The 19,238-nt window shown below is 39.6% G+C and overlaps 1 protein-coding gene across 4 annotated transcripts in view; it reads left to right on the plus strand.

The window, feature by feature from the left end:
* CHD1 (chromodomain helicase DNA binding protein 1) overlaps positions 1-19,238 on the plus strand; it is an 88,679-nt gene that overhangs the window by 35,321 nt on the left and 34,120 nt on the right. For all 4 annotated transcript variants that reach the window (XM_089492796.1, XM_089492772.1, XM_089492788.1 and 1 more), the window contains exons 9-19: positions 2,133-2,233; positions 2,699-2,877; positions 3,217-3,344; positions 6,414-6,630; positions 10,998-11,087; positions 12,372-12,562; positions 14,327-14,515; positions 14,651-14,813; positions 15,683-15,835; positions 15,956-16,027; positions 16,706-16,855. In XM_089492796.1, the coding sequence (XP_089348922.1) occupies positions 2,133-2,233; positions 2,699-2,877; positions 3,217-3,344; positions 6,414-6,630; positions 10,998-11,087; positions 12,372-12,562; positions 14,327-14,515; positions 14,651-14,813; positions 15,683-15,835; positions 15,956-16,027; positions 16,706-16,855 (1,633 nt within the window). The remainder of the gene's footprint in view (positions 1-2,132; positions 2,234-2,698; positions 2,878-3,216; positions 3,345-6,413; positions 6,631-10,997; positions 11,088-12,371; positions 12,563-14,326; positions 14,516-14,650; positions 14,814-15,682; positions 15,836-15,955; positions 16,028-16,705; positions 16,856-19,238) is intronic.

The following is a 19,238-nucleotide window of genomic DNA, read 5'->3' on the forward strand; positions in this document are numbered from 1 at the left end:
TAACCCACTGTGGACTGTAAATAAGTAAATAAATCTCCGGAGAGGTCTTAACTTGGCTGCAATGCCTGCCTGGCAGCAGTGCCTTCTCTTGGTTGCATGGCCTTTGCCTGGTGTCTTTGCATGGTTGCCTGGCAACTGTGCCTTCACTGAAAGCAGTCTTCATGCATTTGCTCGGCTGTGGCCCTGTGGCAAGGAGAGGCAACATTAAGAATGCATGCAAGGCTGCCAGGCAGCCACACAAAGTTGCCATGGACCACCTTCACTTCTGCCTTGGTACTACAGTGGGCCCTCTCCTTACGCGAAGGATCCGTTCCAGATCCCCCACGTAAGGGAAAATCTGCCTATGCTCGAGCCTCATAGGAAATAATGGGGCTTGTGCATGTGGCGGAGCGCGCACCATTGTTTTCCCTCCCCAAGCGGCTTTCGCTTAAGCTTAAAGCCGCATAAAATGCATCTGCGCATGGTGCTGGCACACTGTACTTGGGTAGGCTGCTGAGGTAAGCAGTTGAGTCTTTATACCTGGTAAACAGGTTAAAGTCCTTATACCATATATGAAATGCTGAAGGGCCCTTAAAAAGGAAGAGGATTTAAGCATCTGGGGGTGGGGGTGGGGGTATGTCTAGGGGGTCATAGAACCAAACCCCCACAGATACCGCAGTCTCATTGTATTTAATATTTATGACTTGCTTAATAGTAAGTATCTGTCTTTCTGAATGTTTTCTTTATGCTAAATAGATTCAGGGAAATGCAGGAATTGCAATGTTTGTCCTGTAGCTGAAAGTTATTCTCATATGGTAGTAAGAAGATTACACAATTATTTTATGTGGGATACTTTATATTGTTCTTTTTTCCTTTGTGACCATTGTTGTCTGTAACACTGATAAATTTTATCATTTTTTAAAAAATCTAATCATTTCTTTTTTTTAAAGAAAAGATGATTCGAAGGGTCTGCAAACTATTAAAATTAGGCTCTTCAGACCACACCCACAAAAGAAAGTCCACAGAAGCTAATTGAATAGCTTTACCTTTACTGGGTCTTTATTTTCTGAGGGATTGTTCCTTCTCATAGTGCTTCAAGCTTTGAAGACTGACCTGAAAGCCAAGAACTGCAGAGATTAGCTGCTTGGGAACCAGTAGCTTCCTCTCCAGGTGGTGGGAATGGCATTCTCTGCTTTAACCTTTCTGTTGTGCAACACTGAAAAATGTGCAGTTTACTGATGTAATATACTGATAAGGCAAAATAGTGCACCTTTATGTTCAGCAATTTTCACTTCAGTTGGTATTCCTTCTTTGTAGGCTAAGATTTTTGGGCTCTAAAGGAAGATAAAAGTGAGTTAGTGCACTCCATATCTCACATGCCATCAGCTCCTGAAAGGACCATTAGGAGCTTGTTTGAGCAGTTTTCTTCTTCCCTACCTTTCTTGGGGCAGTGTAAGATTCCTTTGGCCTTAGGGAATTCAGAAGAGCTCATGCCACCATCTCCTGAAAAGGTCTTTGCTGGTTTTAGAGAATTCAGGCCATATTTGCTTCTTCCTGTAACATACATTTGTTGTTTGCATTAAACTGCCTAGAGTGTCTTGGAAGAAAGATAGTACAGTGCTCCCGCATCATACACAGATGCGATATATGCAGCTTTCAGCATACGCTGAAAGCCTCCCCGAAAGAAGCCATGGCATGCCCCCGGAAGAAGTAATGGGGTGCACGCCCATGACATGCATGCTGCACCGCAGGCACGAGCCCCATTATTTTTAATGGAGCTCCACCATACGTGGGATTTCCCTTATACGGGGGGGGGGGGGGTCCGTAACAGATCCCCCGCATAAGGGAAGGGCCCACTCCATATAAATGCATTAAATAAATTCTTTTTTTTTTTTCCTTCTATAAAAGTGTCTGGCTTTAAGGAACAGTTTTTTGGCTGGTGCAAGGGCATACAATAGGTCAGTAGACACCCTTCTACACCAAATTTAGGGTGCATGCTGATTTTCTGGGGCCAACTGGTAAAAGTTGCAACTTCTGGGATTCTTCTTTCCCAGTCCCCTAAACACACTCACAGAATGTTTCTAAAGCAAGAATGATAAGCTGTTATATATTGTACAGTGATATTACTAATAGTGTATGTAATGTTTTTCCAGGTTGAAAAATGCTTCTCCGGAAGATGTGGAATATTATAACTGCCAGCAAGAACTCACAGATGACTTACATAAACAATATCAAATAGTAGAGCGAATAATTGGTAGGTGACAATTCAAAGATGATGATGATGATGATGATGATGATGATGATGATGATGATGATGATGATGACGACATAGCATGGTGCATAATTATGTAGTATCCGCAGTTAGATTTCTGCAGACAAGAATCCAGTGGAAACAGAAGGCAGTCTAGCTCTCCTACCAATTTTAGCTGCTCCTGGATCCCCCAAACAATCTCAGGAGTGCTGAGAACCCAGAACAGGGGAGGGAAGTGGAAGAAAGTTCTCTTGAGCTAGCAACATATCATTGGATTTAGGCAACTATGTTTACCAGTCTTGTGTAATTGGAAGTAATTTGTATTTCATATTACTTTTACAAAGAATAAATTATTTTTAAGTCATAAATTTTAAAGGGCTATTCATGAGTTGCTAAGCATATGATGTCTTATTTGTGCTGATAAGTAAACAACATGTTAACTTCATTTTTAAAAAATATTTTCTATAGCTCATTCTAATCAGAAGTCAGCAGCAGGTTATCCAGATTATTACTGTAAATGGCAAGGCCTTCCTTATTCAGAGTGCAGCTGGGAAGATGGTGCTCTCATTGCAAAAAAGTTTCAGTCACGCATTGATGAATATTTTAGCAGAAATCAGTCCAAGACTACTCCTTTTAAAGACTGCAAGGTAAGTATTCACTTATTCTTTCCATAAATGCTTGTTTCTCATAATCAGTAGATGATTGAATTGCCATCAACACAATTCAAAACAAAATGAAATATGCCTAAAATTTGAACAGAAAACTATTGGATCAGAACTACCCTTCTTTCTGAAGTCTTATGCTGGATGTTTCTTGTATGGATGATCTTTCAAACATATGATCTTGCATAATATTTTGCTGCTTTTACCACCTACCCTTTTTATAACGTATTTCATAACCAACAAAAAATGTAAAATTTAAATTTTCTGTATGCAACTGAAATGAGAGTTACCAATATTGCTAATGTTTATTTTTCTTTTTGCCAGGTTCTAAAACAGAGGCCAAGATTTGTGGCCCTAAAGAAACAACCATCTTATATTGGAGGGCAGGAAAGTCTGGAGCTAAGAGATTATCAATTAAATGGATTAAATTGGTTAGCTCACTCATGGTGCAAGTACGTTCATAATAAAATATTACAGTTGCATGATAAAACATACTCCTTATTTTATTAAAGTATGTGCAGATAAGGCATAACTATTAGAGCTATATCACACCCACATAATTTGGTTCTGGCTGAATTCAGTGATTTGGAAAACAACCTTATTAAGCTTGCAATAATTCAGAAACTGCCCAGTCTGACAATCCAGATATTTCAAATTCCACTCTGACTTTAATTGAAAATTCAAAAATAGAATTGAATGAAATTTTTAGGAATAGGATCCCCTTACAAGGGGATTATGTTTTCCAAGTTTGAAACAAATGAGTACAGTCTGGGCTTTAAATTTTGAATACTTTTTTTAAAGAGGGGGATCTTTTCAGAGATGAGTATACAGGTATATGTCCTCCCTTTGAAGGGTTCAGGCCTACCACTTTTCATATTCAGATATTCATCACCATTGTATGTGCTGCCTAGCACTGCTAGGACTTGCAGTCCAATAACATGGCGAGACAAACAGGATATGAAAGGGACAAGGTGGCCAAGGACAAAATGGGAGGAGTAATTGAGGTGGTATGGGGCAAAGGAAGATATGGCCATAACAAGGTGAAATTTTGTTGCAAAAGAAGGCAAGATAGATGTTTAAAATCAATCCCGCCTTCAGTTCACCTTGTTACTGAAAATAGGCTAGGGAGCTTATCAACCATGCCACCGAACCTTACCTTGCTCCTCTGCAATGCCAGGTTGGTTAAAAACAAGTCACATATCATCTACGAACTCCTTTTGGATGAAAAAGCCGACCTGGCTTGCTTTACAGAGACCTGACTGGGAGAAGACAGTGCCATTAATTGGAACCAGGCTCTCCCAGCTGGGTACCAGAAAGCCCTAGAGGGTTGATTGATAATACTGATGATTCTGTTGAAGCCTTGGTGAATACATGGAATACCGATCTTACTAAGGCTATCAACACAATCGCTCCCGAGCGTCCTTTCCTACCTGCTTCCAATCGGAAGCCCTGGTATACTACAGGGCTGAAGAACATGAAGTGGGTGGGACAATGACTAGAGTGCAAATGGTGGTCAACTGGACTATTATCTGACAGAACTCGTCATAAGAATTTTCTTTATTCTTATAGAGAGGCAATGCATGCAGAAAGGAGCTCTTCCTCTTCTGCACATATTGCATCTGTAAAGTCTCATCCAGCAGAATTGTTTAGGGTGGTGAGGGAACTGACAGTAATGCCACCCACCCAGAACCCTTTACTTAACCCGACTACAACCTGTTGTGATGCATTTAACAGATACTTTGCAGATAAAATCTCTCAGATAAGAGCCGACTTGAATGCCAGAGTTGGAGCAAAATCAACTGATGAGGTGTCCAGTCAACCCGTTTATGAAATTAAACTGGATCAGTTCGAGCTTGTAAGTACTGATGGCGTGGACAAGATCCTTGGAAAGGTGAGGAAGATGACATTCCTCTCAAACCCTGCCCATCATGGCTGGCTGTCCAGGGGGGTGATGCCTTGATAACACTTCTTGGACATGTCATCAATGCATCCCTTAGAGAAGGTCATGTACCATTTTCTTTGAAAGAAGCAGTCGTTAGATCGCTCCTGAAAAGACCTTCCCTTGACCCTCTGGATATGAAAAATTACAGGCCAGTTTTCCATCTGTCATTTCTGGGCAAGGTGATCAAGAGGGCTGTTGCTCTTCAGCTCCAAGCGGTCTTGGATGAAACCGATTATCTAGATCCATTTCAAACTGGCTTTAGGACGGGATATGGGATGGAGACTGCCATGGTCGCCTTAACTGATGTCTTTCGTCTAGGCATCAACAGAGGGAGCATGACCCTGTTGGTGCTTCTAGACATCTCAGTGGCATTTGACACTATAGATCATGACATCCTCATGGAACACCTGAGAGGGTTAGGAATCAGAGGCACTGTGTTGCAGTGGTTCCGCTCCTTCCTCTCAAGCAGATTCCAGACAGTGATGCTCGGGGACAGTTGCTGTTCAAAAACAGGGCTCAATTGTGGCATCCCTCAGGGTGCCATCCTGTCCCCAATGCTATTTAACGTATACATGAAGCCTCTGGGAGAGATAATTCGGAGACATGGGGCTGGGTGTTATCACTAGGCTGATGACACTAGGCTGATGACACTCGGGCATCAGCGACGACGACAGATGGCATTTCTCCCCTCAGTCAATGTCTTGAGGCAGTAATGGACTGTATGAGGGAAAACTAGCTCAAGCTGAATCCAGACAAAACGGAGGTACTTACAGTAGGGTCTCCCAAACCAGCTATTGGGCTGCAACCTCCAGTCCTAGAGGGCTCATGCTCTCCTCAAAGGACTTTGTTCACAGTCTGAGGGTGCTCCTTGATCCGTCTCTTCAGTTGACAAACCAGGTGAATGCGATGGTCAATAGTGCCTGTTATCAGTTTCGGCTGATACGCCAGCTGCGCCCTTTCCTGGAACCGGGAGACCTGGAAACTGTAGCACATGCACTGGTAACCTCACAGCTCGATTTTTGCAATGCGCTCTACATGGGGCTACCCTTGTGCCTAGTCCAGAAATTTCAATTGGTACAAAATATGGCAGCCAGATTGGTTTCTGGAACATCAAGGAGTGACCTTATAACACCAATACTGAAGTCACTACACTGGCTGCCTATTAGTTTCTGGGCACAGTACAAGGTGTTGGTTATTACCTTTAAAGCCCTACATGGCTTGTGCCCAACTTATTTAAGGAATCGCCTACTTCCATACAATTTGCCCCATGCTCTCATGTCCTCTGGGAGGAATTTATTGCAACGTTTAAAGACCACTTGCATACACTATGGAATCTATGTATTATGTTATGACTTTGCTCATGAATATTTATATCTAATGTCTTATGTAGTTTTAATTGCAAATTGTTTAATTCTTTTTTAAGGCAGGGATACTGTGTATGTAATACTATTGTATGATTTTATATGCTGTTAGCCACTTTGATTGTTTTTACAAAAAGCGAGATATAAATAAAAGTTTTATTTATTATTTAACATGCTTCTGGCTATGATATTAAAACATATATGTTCTCACTTTGCAGGAGCAATAGTTGCATTCTTGCAGATGAAATGGGATTGGGTAAAACAATACAAACTATCTCATTTCTGAATTACTTGTTCCATGAACATCAATTATATGGACCTTTTTTGCTGGTAGTACCACTTTCCACTTTGACATCATGGCAAAGAGAAATCCAGACGTGGGCTCCCCAGATGAATGCTGTAGTTTATTTGGGAGATATTACAAGCAGAAATGTGGTAAGCTCACCTATATTTTAATGTGGAAGAACGAGTTAAAGAAAAGTGATTTAATGTCTGCATTACTTAGATAGTGATTAAGTGTATTTCACATTATTGTAAGGAATTTGTTGTTAAGATAATTTTTATTACAGCTTTATAATGTAATTTGTTCTAGAGATAATAAAGTGTGTATGTATCCTGATGTTTGTTTCAATAAGGGACAAATATTAATCCATCTATATGCATAAAATGCTAGAAAAACTACGTTTAGTAGTTTTTATTTAATATATTATCCAGTTTAGGAAGTAGATCTTGTAATTTTTGATGTACGGGAGTTAACTCCTTGAGTTCAAAAATGTAAGCATGAACTGTTATATTTATAATTATAAATCATTATTTAGCACTCATTAATAATAGTTCTTTCTGTGGAACATACAGATGGTAATTGAAATCAGTACTAAAATAAATAGTTTAAGCATAAAGTACAATGGTCCCTCAGTATCCCTGGGGGATCCATTCAAGACCCCCATGCACGGATAACAAAACCCGCGGATGCTCAAATCCCATTTACTTCAGTGGTGGTCTGGTCACGTGGCCTCACCACCATTGAATAATATTGCAATTTGGAGGAGCTGCCTCCTCCTCCTTCTCCTCCACCTCTTCCTCATCGCTTCTTCCTCCTACCTCACACTGTAACGTGCCTTCTTCTTCCTCCTCCTGACGTGCCTCGCTGTGCCTTGTTCCTCCTCCTCCTGCCTCGCCTCGCCTCATCTCCCTCTTCCTCCTCCTCCCACCTTATACCGTGCCTTCCCCTTCCTCCTCTTCTTCACCCTGTGCCTTCCTCCTCCTCCTCTTGCCATGCCACCCCTTTCTCCTCCTCCTCTTACTCTGTCCCGCCCCCTAGACTTACCATCTGCGGATGTTCAAATCCGCTTATAAGGAGGGCCCACTGTAATAGGTCTTAGCACCATGTTGTATGATAATAGAATTTTAGAATTTATTTTATTTATATCCCGCCCAATCACTAGGAATCCAGGCGGATTACAACATTAGGGAAATACAAAGCAATAGTAATAAACAATAACAATAAACATAAGATAATAAAGAAATATAACATAGCAATACATAGCAAAAACATAATAACAATTACAGTAACAGTAATAGCGTAGCAATTCAATAATGACAAAAGCCTAACACTGATGATTACATTCAAATCAACAATTATCAAAAAGAATTCCCCATTTCCAACCCCTCATTGCAAAAAATAACAAGCAGATGCCAATAAACAATGAAATAATAAAGGAAATACAGCACAAGTTACAACATTATCGTCAAGGAATTACAATAAAAGATTACAATCTAACACCCTGAAAAAGGGGGAGACTAAAAATAGCAACAAGATAATGTTCTTAGTATTGCTCGAGGCTTTATAGGCCGACGCCCAAGCTGAGTTGGTCCGGGGCTGGAGGAGGAGGCAAGATGTTAAAGAGCCCTCCCTCCCTCAGTCCTCCATTCTCCTCCTGGCAGTCCATGGCTGGGAATGGGAGCCCAAGGCTTTATGGGCTGATGCCCAAGCTCACGGAATGATACAGGGAACCCAGTGCCCCCAACAAAACCCATAAACCCCAGCCATTAAGGCCTATTTTTGTCTTCTGAGCATTTTTGTCTAGTAACATATAGAGGGTCACTTTTGCTTCCTGTCATCCCAGTGAGAATTAATTCCAAGCAGTTCATGCTGTTATGTAGTTCCTTAAAAAAATAAAGATTTGCAAGTAAATCTTATTCAAAGGCATAACTCCGATTGTATTTCCAACTAGGGTAGTTCCAAAGGAGGGCGACTAAAATGGTGAAGAGTCTTGAAACCATGCCCTATGAGGAATGCCTTAGGGAGCTGGGGATGTTTAGTCTGGAGAAGAGCAAGTTAAGAGGTGATATGATAGCCCTGTTTAAATACTTGAAGGGATGTCATATTGAGGAGGGAGCAAGCTTGTTTTCTGCTGCATTAGAGAACAGGACCTGGAACAATGGATGCAAGCTACAGGAAAGGAGATTCCACCTCAACATTAGGAGGAACTCTATGACAGTAAGGGCTGTTTGACAGTGGAACACACTTCCTCGGAGAGTTGTGGAGTCTCCCTCCTTGAAGGTCTTTAAACAGAGGCTGGATGGCCATCTATCAGAGGTGCTTCGATTGTGTGTTCCTGCATGGCAGGGGGTTGGACTGGATGGCCCTTGTGGTCTCTTCCAACTCTATGATTCTACATCTCTTGACTCAAAAGTGATGAGTCAACAGCATTATAAATCTGTTGATTCAATAGTTCTGCTGTACTTGGGACTAACTTTAGAATTTGGGTCTACATCTTTCCTTTGTGGTATGTTCTTTTATATAAAAGCCATTTCTTTGCTTAGGCTTTTGCTGAAATTATGGTTCCATATATAAGATCTAAAATGATCAGAATGAACAAAAGAAGTGGAGGAGGAGGCTGTTGCTGTTGTTGCTCCTGTTGATGGCTCTGCTCTTGTTTTACTCACTTATATCCCACCTTTTTTCCCCACCACACAAGCCTGAAAAGGTGGGGCACAGAGAGAAGGGGCTCTCCAGATTATTTTAGAGCTCTAATGGGCTCATAAAGGGAGAAATGGGCCTTCAAATAACCGTGACCCAAGCTACATAGGTCTTTATAAGTCAAAACAAGCATTTGGAATTGTGCCAGGAAATGGACCAGCGGCCAGTGGAGCTGTTGTAACAAGGGATTTGTTTGCTCCCTGTAGCCAGTCCCAGTTAACAATCTGGCTGCAGCTCTTTGGGCCAATTGAAGTTTCTGAGCACTTTTCAAAGCCATCCCACATACAGAACACCACAGTAATTCAAACAGGATGTAACCAAGGCATATACCACCGTGGCTAGATATGATTTCTCTAGGAATGGTTGCACTTGGTGCACTAGCGTTAACTGCAAAAGCATTCCTAGCCATTGCTGAAATCTGGACTTCCATGCTTAGAGCTGAATCCAGGCATACCCTCAGTCTAGGAACCTACATTTTCAAGGAGTGTGTAACCCCATATCTAACACAGAGTGTATTCCTATTCTAATATCTGTCTTTTGACTGACCAGGACCACCTCTGTCGTGTCTGGATTAAGCTTCAGTTTCTTTGCCCTCATCAAGTCCATTACAGCTGCCAAGGCACAGGAACAGCTTCCTTAGAGTCAAGTGGAAAGGAATAATTGAGGTGGATATCATCAGCATACTGATGGTCCCTGATCCCAAAACTCCAGTCAACCTCTCCCAGCAGTTTCACATAGATGTTAAATAGCCTAGTGGATAAGACTGAATCCTGGGGGACTCTACAGGCCACTAGCCAAAGACGTAACCAGAAATCCTCCCAACACACACCTACTGAGAGCATCTCTCCAGGAAAGAATGGAGACACCTCAGACCAGTACCTCCAAGCCCTATCCCAGAGATGTGACTCAGAAGGATACCATGGTCAGTGATACCAAAAGCCACCAAGACATTCAGCAGAACCAATAAGGACACATTCCACTGTCCAGTTTCTTGCACAAGTCATCCACCAAGATGACCAAAGCAATCTCTGCCCCATAAGCAGGGCTGAAACCAGACTGAAGTGGATCTTGATAATGTTTTTTTTTTTTTTTGATAATGTAATGTTTTTAACTTTTATATTGAATTTTTATCTTGTATTGTAATGTTTTAAATTTTGTAAGCCGCCTTGATCATACCTATGGAAGGGCGGGGTAGAAATAAAGTTTATTATTATTATTATTATTATTGATAATCCAAGAAGCCCTGGAATTGAGAAGCCATTACATACACTAGTACTTTGCCCAGAAAGAATGTTGAAGACTGGAATATAGTTATCCAGTATAGTATGGTCTAGTCCAGGGAATGTTTTTTCCCCCAGAAGAGGTCTTCAGGCTGTGTTGGGAGTCTACCTTGTTGTAAAGAAGTATTAATCATCCGTTACCCACTCAGTCAGGCCTACATTCCAAGGTTACATTCACCTGTTTCTCTTATTTGTGTGGTGTATGTGTTGTTTATACTCAAAGCCTCTCAGTCTTTTGAGGCAGCAACAGAGAGTTGCAGAAGACAGGGTAAACCAGTAAGGAGGTTTCCTTATGTTGGCAATACTGTTTATGTAGTGCAGTGCTAAAGGCAGCTACTCCTTTCCAGATAGGTATCTTTTATTCTAATCTCATCCACTCAGACCCCAATCATATTAATGGACATTTGCACATAGCAAGTGTTTATATGCATATTTACAAATGGTAGTATGAAATGGTAAAATTAACATCATCATGTTTATATTATGAAGCTTAGTAAATACTCTAAATATGTAACCCAATATCCCTGTATTTTTTGTAGATAAGAACACATGAATGGATGCATCCACAGACCAAACGGTTAAAATTTAACATCCTGCTGACAACTTACGAAATTTTGCTAAAGGATAAGGTAATTCTTGCAAAGAGTGAGTTGAGGTGTATTTTTGACCCCAATGAAATTGTTTTTACAGTCATAGGGTTAGGATTAGGATTCTGGATTTAGGATCTGGATTTAAAGTGCACATCTTACATTTCTTGACCACACTGAGAATTCTTATGTTCTCCTTAACTAGGTTAACTTACTGTCAGCCAGCACATGTCACTTCTGCTTTGATGCATCAAGATTCACCCAAAACTGTTGGGCCTTTTAAAATTTTATTTATTTATTTATTTATTTATTCAATCAATCAATCAATCTCTGTATCTTTTGTCGTAGAACCAAAACCCCACTGGGAAAAAACATTTGTTGGCAGATTGATTATTTATTTATTTATTTATTTATTTATTTATTTCACTTACTGGTTTGGGGAAATTGTTTACAACCACTCAAGTGACAAGGCTGCAGAATGCCTGTGTTTCAGATCTAGTTATGTGTAGATGCTCCAGTAATACATGACTAGGACATACTGGTGCATGAAGGTTAAAGCAGAATATCGAACAAACTTAATGCACATGTCAGCATTTAATATTTTAATGTAGCAAGTAACTTGTTAACTTGATTATTGAGAAAAAATACTTGCTTTGGTGGGGGAGAGGGAGTAGAAAGTGTTTAATATATGAAGGTTGAAATCCTATGGTCTTTAAGGGGGCTTCTCAGGCAATAGGAATTTTCTGATCTTCCATTCTATAGGTAGAGGCGTTCATTCTCTGAGAGTAAATTGAAGCCTCTCAAATCCCTTCTCAGCTTCCACAACAGCTCCCTCCGCCTTTGATTCCTTGAGCCTAGAATTCATAATTTGGCAGTGGTGCTTTGGGAATTGCTTGAATATACAGTCTTCCAGGTGCCCAACATGTTTTCAGAATTGTTGGAAGTGTATACCAGCTTTGAATTGGGCATTTCTAGTTTACATCCTGTTGCAGCCAGAGGAAGGGAAATTATAAAAATATAAAAGGAAAGATTGTTGTTGTTGTTGTTGTTGTTGTTGTTGTTGTTATGCTTTATTTATATAGCCCATGAAAGATCAGAAACATTTAGGAAGAAAAAGAAAATCCCCACCCATCCCTCTCTTCCAGTCTATCAACATTAATCTGGATAAAGCTTTGGATAAAGGGATTTATCTGTCTTCAATTCTGCCTGCTCATAGAATGACTCTTCCCAAATTAATTTTATTGAGCTATAACTTATTTAAACTGCCATGTTAAATTAAGCATCTTTGAAACAAAATATCATTAATGATTATGGTTTTTTTTAAAGTCATTCCTTGGTGGCTTGAACTGGGCCTTTATAGGAGTAGATGAAGCCCATCGACTAAAAAATGATGATTCCCTCCTGTATAAGACATTAATAGACTTCAAGTCCAATCATCGCCTTCTTATCACTGGAACACCTCTGCAAAACTCCTTGAAAGAGCTCTGGTCCCTACTGCACTTCATCATGCCAGAAAAGTAAGCAGATATACTACACTAAATATAGGTTGCCTCATTTCAGAAGCACTCTTCCAAAATGTACAGTAGTTTGATAGTATTTTCATTGCTCTGATCTAGTATTTGAAAGTTATACAATTTATTTCCTGCATACTATTCAGACAGTGTATCAAGATTTTAGCTTTTCAGAATAGTAATATTAGCTGCAGCAAGAACTTGAATAAACTAGTTAAAAACAAAAATATGGAGTGCAGTTGCATGCTTATTTGTTTGACATAATCACTTTAAAGAAATCTTATTTCTAATAATTACTAGGGAGACGTGAGAGGGGATATCCATTCTTAATGTTTCTTGCTGCTTACTTGAGAGGAAAGAAGTTACTTTTAAAGAACCACTATCAGATCTGATATTTTCTGTGAAATATCCACTGTTTCAGACCTTAGAGGCTATTTTGTCTAACTCCCTGCTCAGTATAGGAGAAGAATATAAGTGCCTTACTGAATCAGACTCAGAGGCTCTTTTAGTCCAAAATTCTGCTCACACCTTAGCCCACCAAGTGTCTGTAAGAAGGCCACTAATGGGATTTAAGCCCAGTTGCACCCTCCTGATCATCTTCTGGAGCATCACTGATATTAGCAATAATAACTGGAGATAATATATAGCCATTTTGACTAGTAGCCTAATCCATGAATTTCCCTAATTCCTTTTAAAAGTGTCCACATTGGCCACTATATGTTGCTTTAGCAGATTTCTTCATTCAACTATATACTCTGCAGATGAATAATTTTCTCCCTTGTCTCCTCACCATTCACATTATCATCATAAAACAGGATTCTAGTATTACAAGAGAAGAACTTCTCCCTGCACACTTTCTCCATACTGTGCATAATTTTATACATTTCTGTTGTGCCACATATTCATCATTAAATTATCTGTAAAATTCACTTCCATTTGTGAATAAATTCATTTATGTATGTTGAATCTAAAGACTTGGGATAATATAATAAAGATGTGCCATTGTAGAATTTGGAGAACTACATATAGCTCTTGTAGATAGCTACTGGGAAGAATCAGTTTCATCACCTAATGTGAATTATTGTGCTTTTCTGTATGTGGGCAAACAATGCTTAGCTTACAGAAATAAAAACATTAAACATAAGAAACAATTTGTAGTTTAAAAATTAAGTTTAAGACAACAACATATAAAAACAAGCATTTTGCTATTTTGTTGCCTTTAGCAACTGTCAAGCTAAGCCTTGGTAGACTTGCTACGTTTCTTGTTAAGGACTGATAATGAATGATATTACAAGGCTTCTGTTTTTGAGCAAATATGAGCTTGTTTTCTTTATGTCTGTGTATTTCTTATATATTTTAAATATTCAGTGTGTGTGTGTGTGTGTGTTTGTATACACATACATACATACATACATACAGAGCGGGACATCGCTATCCGTGAACTTGCCATTTGCGGATTTAAGCATCCATGGATGGCAAGCTCACATTGTCTGGTATGGCAGCACGTGCACACAGCTGCACCGTCATTAGGGACAGCCCATGATGTCCCTAGTGGCAGCACATGCTTGTGGCTGTGCCATTATTGGGGACAATGGGAACTGAAGTCCCATGGATTTTTCTATCCATGGGGGGGGGGGCGGAATGGATCCCCCATGGATATCTAGGACCCACTGTATTCAGAATGTAATGCTGAAGTGAAATATTCAATCACTAATATGTCATGTACTTGAAAATTTCTTACTATTTCAAATATTATGTTTTCTATTGAAGGTTTTCTTCTTGGGAGGATTTTGAAGAGGAACATGGGAAAGGAAGGGAATTTGGCTATGCCAGTCTTCATAAAGAACTTGAGCCATTTCTTCTGAGGAGAGTTAAGAAAGATGTTGAAAAATCTCTGCCTGCCAAGGTTGAACAAATTTTAAGAATGGAAATGAGTGCATTGCAAAAGCAATATTACAAGTAAGTAGTTTGACTAATTAATATTCTCTGTAGTGTCAGCTGAAAAGTGTACTTGTTGCTTTCATGCACTAAAAGTCGCTTGATATTCATTCATTATTTGTATTTTTATGGTTGACAGTATTTTTTATATCATAGGTGGATTTTAACTAGGAATTACAAAGCCCTAAGCAAAGGTTCTAAGGGCAGTACCTCAGGCTTTCTGAATATTATGATGGAACTCAAGAAGTGTTGTAATCATTGCTACCTCATTAAACCACCAGATGATAATGAATTCTATAATAAACAGGAGGCCTTACAGGTAAATTTTCATATATCTCTATTAAACTGCTCTTATGTTTTAGTTCTCTGTGACTTTTTCCTCTTGCATGTGACTTGAGTTTCCCTTTCATGTAAATGTAGTACATCTGCAAAGTTATTTAATTTAAAAATGTTCTATACTGCTCTTCAGTGATGCCAGTTTACAAAGATAAGGAAAAATACAAGGATCAGATAACAGTATCTATTTAAAAAAGCAAATGAACTACTTGGGTGAATGAAAATGTCTGCCTGGCATTAAAGTGCTTTCCAATTGGTATCCTTTTACTGTCTGAGGCAGTGGACTTTTACAGAGGAATAGGATGTTTAGCAATTCCCTCTGTTCTTTGTAATGTCCTAAGCAGTCATGCATTCTGTTTTGAAGTATCTGAATCTCAGAATTCTCAGCGCAGGAGAACTGCAATATTTGCAATGTTTCTTTTTTCCAAACTTTTGTTCTGTATTCACTTGAATTAAGAAAATGTTTTGTTAAATAATGAAGCTGAGAAGCTTTGGAAGCTAATTTAATCACTATGCTCAGTATATAGCCTTTCTCACTCATTCCTAGAAAGCAATAAAAAAACCCAAAAGAGACTTCAGGGCAGTACATAATACTGGGGCTAACAGAAGGGATTATATACAAATGAATACTATGTGGTCTTTGATGATCAGTCATCTATTTGTCTTTCCAAAAGGTTCTTTTAAGCATGCTTGGTATCATTTGTTTAATTACTTGGATGACAAAATGGTGGTGCACAGGAGTGCCTGTTTGGCTAATAGAAGTTTGTTTGCTTTGATAATTTGAAACTTTGTACTGCAAACAATTTCCTCTTCCTTTTATTGTCTCAATACTTTGCTTTTTTCTTTTTAAAGAATTTAATCCGAAGTAGTGGGAAGCTAATTTTGTTAGACAAGCTGCTCATTCGCTTACGAGAACGTGGCAACCGAGTACTTATATTTTCTCAGATGGTTCGGATGCTGGACATCCTAGCCGAATATTTGAAATACCGTCAGTTTCCCTTTCAAGTAAGAACTTTGTTTTTAAATTTTGTCAAGGTGCATACATTTAATTTAGTAACTGAGCAGCCTTGGCCCAAAATTCAACCCCTTATACAATATTCATCTAATGTTTTTTCCCTCCTTTAGAGGCTAGATGGGTCAATAAAAGGAGAACTGCGGAAGCAAGCACTGGATCATTTTAATGCAGAAGGTTCTGAGGTAGACTTCTTATTTACGTGCCAAGGCTGTTTGTTTATCTTTGTTATCTCATGAAAGCTGGAAAGAAATGTCTGTTTTCAACTGGATTGGAGGAAGCATCCAACAATGGGTTAACTCCCTCTGTTTCTCAGGAAGGCAGGGATTATTTGGCTTTTTAGCTGTAGGCCTTGTGTCACTAGACTCTGTCTAGTGGATTTTCATGGCCCAGGACTGAGCTCTATTATTCAGTTCCTCTCTTCTGTATCTTTGTTTCTTTTATTCATTTAATTTCTCCTGATCCATACCACCTAGACTAAAATATTATGCTTAAGGTATTGGCTTGGGGGATGTTATAGATAATGGTTCGGATTCAGAGTTAAGCCATACTTGGAATAATACATTTCGGATAATTGTGGCTTGTGTTAGTCATAACTTAATTCTAGAGTGGAGCTAGTGTAAGCAAGACAGAATCTTGCACCAGTTTGCAATGTTTAGGCATATAAATATTTGAGAGACAGTTAATATATTTGTTTAAGTAGTTCAAATTAAATTTCTTATTTAGTCATTGCTGTATTAAAATTTACACTAGTTGGTCCATAATGGCAAAATGCATTAGTAAGTTCCTTGTTAACATGTATCTTGCAGGCGTTTTGTTTTTTTGTTTTTAGAATTTAATCCAGTCTTTTATTTTAATTCCAGGATTTCTGCTTTTTACTGTCTACCAGAGCTGGAGGTCTGGGTATAAACTTGGCATCCGCTGATACCGTAGTTATATTTGATTCTGACTGGAATCCTCAGAATGATCTGCAAGCCCAAGCTAGAGCTCATAGAATTGGACAAAAGAAGCAGGTATATGTGTATGTTTTAAATTACAATTCTAATCTGGTAGCCCCACATAGACCATGTTACTAATTAGCTTACTTGCTGTTCACCGCTATGATCTTTGGAATAGCGGTATATAAATAAAACAAATTATTATTATTAAAATTATCTGTCAAAGAGCTCTGGTGGCATAACAAACTACAATTCACAGATTTCCTAGTACTGAACCAGAGCAGTTAAAGCGGTCTCAAGCTGGATTATTTCTGCAGTGTGTTTTGGACCTCATTGTGCCATGACAGTTAAAGTGGTGCCAACCTGGATTATTTCTGCAGTGCAAACGCAGTTGAAGCTTAAATACTAGTCTAAAGGCATCAGATCCTGAGTCAGCCCTGATTAGTATTTGGATAGCACACAAATACCAAGTGATATAGGCTGCATTTCAGAGGAAGGAACTGGCAAAAACACCTCCCGAGTATTCCTTGCCTATGAAATTCATGGTATCGCCAGAAGTGGGCAACATACACACAAACACAAACTGAAAGTGAACATTTGTAATATGGGAGAAATGCATGAGTTCTTGAGCCTGAAAACTCACTTTAAATCAGACTTCCATGCCATAGAATACTCTATTCTTAACCAAGTTTAAGACTTTCCCTAATATTAATAAAAAGCCTCCATGAATTTAATCATTCTTCTCTGCCCTGCATGACTACTTGTGTATAAGTTGACCTCATGTATAAGTTGAGGGCAGGTTTTAGGGGCAAAATCATGGATTTTGATATGACTCATGGATAACTCGATGGTCAAACTCAGAGACATGTAACAGAGGATCTAAATGGAGGTGGGGGATGCCACTTCACTCCCTTCTCCCTTTCTGGACCTCTCCCAAGGGTCACAGTCTGGGCATGCAAAATGTGGACACAAACTTCCAATTTCCCTCTCTTTCCCACAACCTTCCCCAAGGCTGCTGGCTTGGGAAAAAGGGGGACACAGATTTCCAGTTTCCTTCCCTTCCCCACGACTTTCCCCAAGGCTGATGGCTTTCAAAAAAGGGGAACAGAGACTTCTGACCTCCCTTCCCCACAAGTTTTCCCAAGGCTGATGGCTTGCAAAAAGGGGGAGACAGACCTCTGATTTCCCTCCCTTCCCCACAATTTTCCCCAAGGCTGCTGGCTTGCAAAAAGAGAGACCTCCGATTTCCCTCCTTTCCCCAAGGCTGCTGGTTTGCAAAAAGGGAGACAGAGATCTTCAATTTTCCTCCTTTCCCCAAGGCTGCTGGCTTACAAAAAGGGGGACAGAGACCTCCAATTCCCCACCCCTTCCCTCCCTTCTCCACAGCTTTCCCAAGGCTCACGGAGAGGTATTACCATATTGACCTGTATATATTTCTACCTAGAATTTTGGAGCCCATTTTTGGGCTTAATTTTTTTGACGTATAGATGAGTATATACGGTATTGTATTACTCAGCTGCTTGTCAAATAAGCCTATAATAGAATTGCTGTCCAACAGTAAAAACAACTAGAAAATGGAGGGCAGTACATATTTCACTTATTGCCTGGAAGTCAGCACACCACAAGTTGAGTTGAGCCAACATAATCTACCAAGGGCATTAACAGCAAGTACAGTACAAAACTCTTAGAAAACACACTTTTCAACTGGCCGAAGAAGGAAAAGCATAAGCCAAGCAGTCCAGTCCTCAGTGTGGTTACTCAGAGGGAAGTACCAATGAGCAAATTCTTAGCTAAGAGTACAAAACCACAACCAGAAACTTCTGCCTCTACTACTGCACATGCTTACACAGACACATGTGCTTCTTCTCTAGAGGCAAATGTTTCACCCTGTGAACTGCTTCATGGAAAGAGCTTGGGCCATTTTGAAGGCATTATAATAATAATAATTATCATCATCAAGGGGAATGTACTGTACCAGATTCGCCAGACCTGGAGAAAAGAGAAAAAGAGGAGGGGAAGTTTCTCTGTCAGGCACAGGGGGACACCGACACCAAAGCATAGCAAATCCACTTTGCCCAAAACACACTGCAAAAAATAATCCAGTTTGAGACTGCTTTAACTGCCCTGACTCTTTGCTAGGAAATCCTGGGGATTGTAGTTTATTGTGGCACCAGAGCTCTATTTGACAGAGAAGTCTAAGTGTCTCACAAAGCTACAATTCCCAGAATTCCCTAGCATTTGGTTTCAGTCCAACAGCAGAGAACTACAAATGCTCACATTTCCAGAGATGGACCTGTTCTGCTAAAGATAAATTCTGCAGCAAGGATTTGTACTAGCTTTCACATTCTGGAGATCTTCCGTGCTCAGTCACACACTTCACAGTGTTTTTATTCACCTTGCCCCTTCCCGGAACAAAGGCATCATATAAATTAAATAAGTTAAATAAATAAATGAAATT

The sequence above is a fragment of the Sceloporus occidentalis genome, unplaced genomic scaffold (assembly GCF_023333645.1).
Source record: "Sceloporus occidentalis isolate IW3139 unplaced genomic scaffold, rSceOcc1.0.p SCAF_1, whole genome shotgun sequence".
Lineage (NCBI taxonomy): Eukaryota > Metazoa > Chordata > Lepidosauria > Squamata > Phrynosomatidae > Sceloporus > Sceloporus occidentalis.